The sequence below is a fragment of the Mercenaria mercenaria genome, chromosome 5, assembly GCF_021730395.1.
Source record: "Mercenaria mercenaria strain notata chromosome 5, MADL_Memer_1, whole genome shotgun sequence".
NCBI classification, from domain to species: Eukaryota; Metazoa; Mollusca; class Bivalvia; order Venerida; family Veneridae; genus Mercenaria; species Mercenaria mercenaria.
The window spans coordinates 13137641-13141322 of record NC_069365.1 but is presented as its reverse complement, the minus strand read 5'-3'; the positions used below and the strand labels follow the sequence as shown (position 1 = coordinate 13141322).

The 3682-nt window shown below is 34.1% G+C and overlaps 1 protein-coding gene across 1 annotated transcript; it reads right to left on the bottom strand.

The window, feature by feature from the left end:
• Nucleotides 1–557: 557 nt before the first annotated feature.
• LOC128557251 (uncharacterized) lies at nt 558–2754 on the bottom strand. Its single transcript, XM_053544437.1, has 3 exons — nt 2568–2754; nt 2191–2218; nt 558–1599 (listed from the first exon to the last, which is right to left on the bottom strand). Exons 1-3 carry the CDS (start codon nt 2752–2754, stop codon nt 558–560), a joined length of 1257 nt encoding a protein of 418 aa, XP_053400412.1.
• Nucleotides 2755–3682: the final 928 nt, after the last annotated feature.

Sequence of the window (3682 nt, the reverse complement as noted above, 5' to 3'; positions counted from 1 at the left end):
CAATTTAAAACACCGTACTGTACTGTACTTCTCACTTACAACCCATTCCATGTTTGTGTTTAACAAATATTTTTGTGCAAAACAGTTGTAGCTGCAGTTACAACCATTTTGCACAAAAATAAATCAGCTTTTTCAGATACAACCTGTTGACAAATATCTTATAAAGGCATTTATTTTCACATTTCACTTCTAATTTTTTCACAGATTATGTAATTCATTAAAATACATCAGAAAATAGAAAAAAAAATCATTTTTGTATAAATGACTGGACACTATTCATCCAATGAAACAAAATCTCTCTGTAGAACATTATATCAAATTTTTTTTTTCATGAAAGGTTGAATATGATCATGGAGTATTTAAATCAATTTAGTATAAATAACCAATAATCATAGAATATAAAACATGTTTGTGCATATATTAGATATCATTCTACTTTCATACATATATTGTTGTCTTTGAATGTGGGAGAACATGTTACAATATATATTCATTTATAACAAACAACACTAAACATATACTAGTAACTTCTTCAAGTCATAGAAAAAATTAGCATTTCACTTTGACACTAGTGGGGGTAGCATGTTTGTAAGTGCTGAACAAACAAAGAATATTTGATCTGCAAAGTCACTTATAGCCAAGGGCATTATGCCTTGAAGTATGCGAAAGTTTTTTATTTGCTCCATTTTCCTCTCCACGTGTATCCTAGCTGATGCAATCCTGCGGGTTGTCTCAACTTCAGTTTTGCTGAACTGGCATTTAGACTTAAAAGGAGGGCAATAAAGTTTAACACCCATTGGTTTCAGATCTGTATGAATATGAACAAAACCTTTATCAACCATTACAGCATCACCTTTTTCAAGTTGTTCAAATAAACCACTGCTTCTAGTAATTTCAACATCTGAGGTAGAGCCAGGCCATAATCTTGACACTAATACAACAGCTCCAGTCATGCTCACACCAATCAATGCTTTGAAAGTGTTATGTGACTTGTAATTAGAAAATGTGAGAGCTTTGTTTTCTAATGATGATGGACTCTGAATAAATATTTCAGTGCAATCAAGTACCACCCTTGTGTCTGAGAATTTTTCAAAGCATTTAGGAACATTTAATTGAAGTACTTCAAGCTTTGGCATGAAAACAAGTGATTGCATACATTCAAACATAAAAAGAATCCATGCATTGAAAATCTTTGACACACCACTTGAAGAAATTTTAAATCTATACTCCAAATCCTTCACAAGAAGTCCCAATCTTAGCCTCATCATTACCAACAAAAACTCATCTATGGGCCTTAACTTCCTTTTACGACCCAATTTATTTTCATTCATGCTGCCGGTTATCTCGGTTGACAACTTATCTGCACCTTGGTCAATTAATGAACTAAATAGGGCATCATATGTTTGAAAGTCTGGAAGGCCTGTGCAGAACATCATAAGATCTGTGGAGTGTTGAATGTTCTCAATAGTGATCTCTGGTAGACAGACAGATGTTTCAGCACTACTCAGGGGTTGTTGATAGGTTTGTGAATCCTGGTCCTTACAGTTGGTGTTAGAGCTGGCTGCAGGTAATGTGGAGGTTTTCTCTTGTTTACAGTACCTGCAACAAATGCATTACACAGGCTATTGAAATATGATGAAAATTTCAACATTACATCTAGGTATGGATTATATAATAATTTGTGAAAAAGTTATGAGGAACAGGCAAACATCATCAGTATGTACATGTAGCTATAATATCTTATTTAAAATAATGGTCAAATATTTATCAGTGTCACATGGAAATTATATAAACATTCATTATATTCACATACAATGTCAACATGTACATGTTGTTGTGTAAACCAAATCTAATGAAAATTTATACATGTATGCATGTCAGTCTGTATATATGTAGATTATGTCACATTACTTACGTATGATGATCTATAATATCACTCTTGACGGTGTCAACTGGTACAAAGGATGGTCTCAAGCGTGGTTCCTTCCTTTCTGATCGCTCACAGTGCTTTTTCTGAGGCAAGTTTACACATGGAATTTTATTTCTATTAACAGAGTCCGGTCCAACACCGTTCTTAAAGTGGTCTGAACACACTCGAGTATAACTCGTCGGTTTCCAGTTCTTTCGGCTGATGGCACGAATCCAGGCCTGTCGAGTACTTTGATGTTAAGGGAGCTTGTGCAGGGTTACCTTTTTACCAAATTTTCCAACCCTTCCACTGAAATTGTGGCAGTAAGTTATCGAGCAATAATATTTCCCCATTGTTTACATTAACACCGGAAGTGTATAATACCGTCCTGCACGAACGACAACTCGTGATTGACTACAGTTACGAAAATCCGGAATACTGTAAAGAAAACTTTACATCACCTCACTCTCTTTAAATCATGTGCTTATTCCTCACAAGAACATAGAGGCTGATTGACGATAGGTACGGGCAGGTGGTAAGATATGTTGAATAACGTCTATAAATCCTCTTTAACATAGTTTGTTTGATGAAATGACAAATTTACTTGGGGGAAGGGGATTGAAAGTTTTAATATGCAAGTGGACTTCTGAATTTTTACCGCGATTCTGCTGGTAGTTGAGAGCTGACTCCTTGGTATCTATGGTAAATAGATAGCTTTCCTTCTGCTCTGGAACCAAACCATGCGTACCAATATCTTGTCCTGTTGACAAAGTAACAGTTCGAGGCGAACAGAGACCTTGGCTGTACAATACATGTAGATCGAATATAACCCTGAAAAATAACATTTGTAGCACCAATAGTTTATGACAAATTCGATCTCAAATTCAAAATTAAAGTACTTCGACGGGGTTTTTCCTTTAAGGTTTTGACCCGTAATAGAGTACCTCCTTTTTGAAGAGTATTCAATTCCTACCATAAACCTACCTTGAATGCAATTTTCAGGGGGCGTAAGTTCAAGCCCTACAAGGACCAAAATTTTCTTTTCCATATTTTCCTTTTTTCTAGTAAGTTTTTACTTCTTTCAAGACTTTTTATGGATTTATTGTACAAAAGTGGAAAAGTTTTCTTTTTATAAGCGATTTCTTGCTGTTTAAAGTGAATTTACCTCTGAATCAGGAAGAGTAGAGTTAGACATCTTTAAAAATACTGAGTTACATGCGGTAAAAGTTCTGTGTTTTGCCTTCATTCTATAGATTACATATTGTGGAAGAAATGCAGGTAGGTTTTACATCTGTCCCAAGGTTATTTTTGAATGAAGTGAGCAAAATTCAAAACAAGCCCACATGATTCGACCTTAACTTTTCAATGTTGGAGTTAGAATTCTGTCTCATTAAAGCTGTTTACTTGAGGCACCCTAGAAAAAAATTATATTTACAGTTTTATTTTGTGTTTTATAACTGTTTAACAATAGTTTGATGTTTCTTTTATCAAAATTAATGCTGTAATGAATTTTCTGCAAACGTTTTAGATAGTGCCCAGCACATTGAAATCATTGATTTATTTTTTACAATTTTTACGCTATCGATCTATCGATATTTTAAGTGTCGTCAATTTATATCGGTATGTATATATACCCTTTTACAATCTTTATCGCTTAATCTATTTACATTTTTGAACATGATTTGTTTAGGTTGGTTGATTAATAGATATTTTGCACGTCTGCTATTAGATAGTCTGAATAAAGTTTTGGCTGTTATTGTCAGTCATCTACGA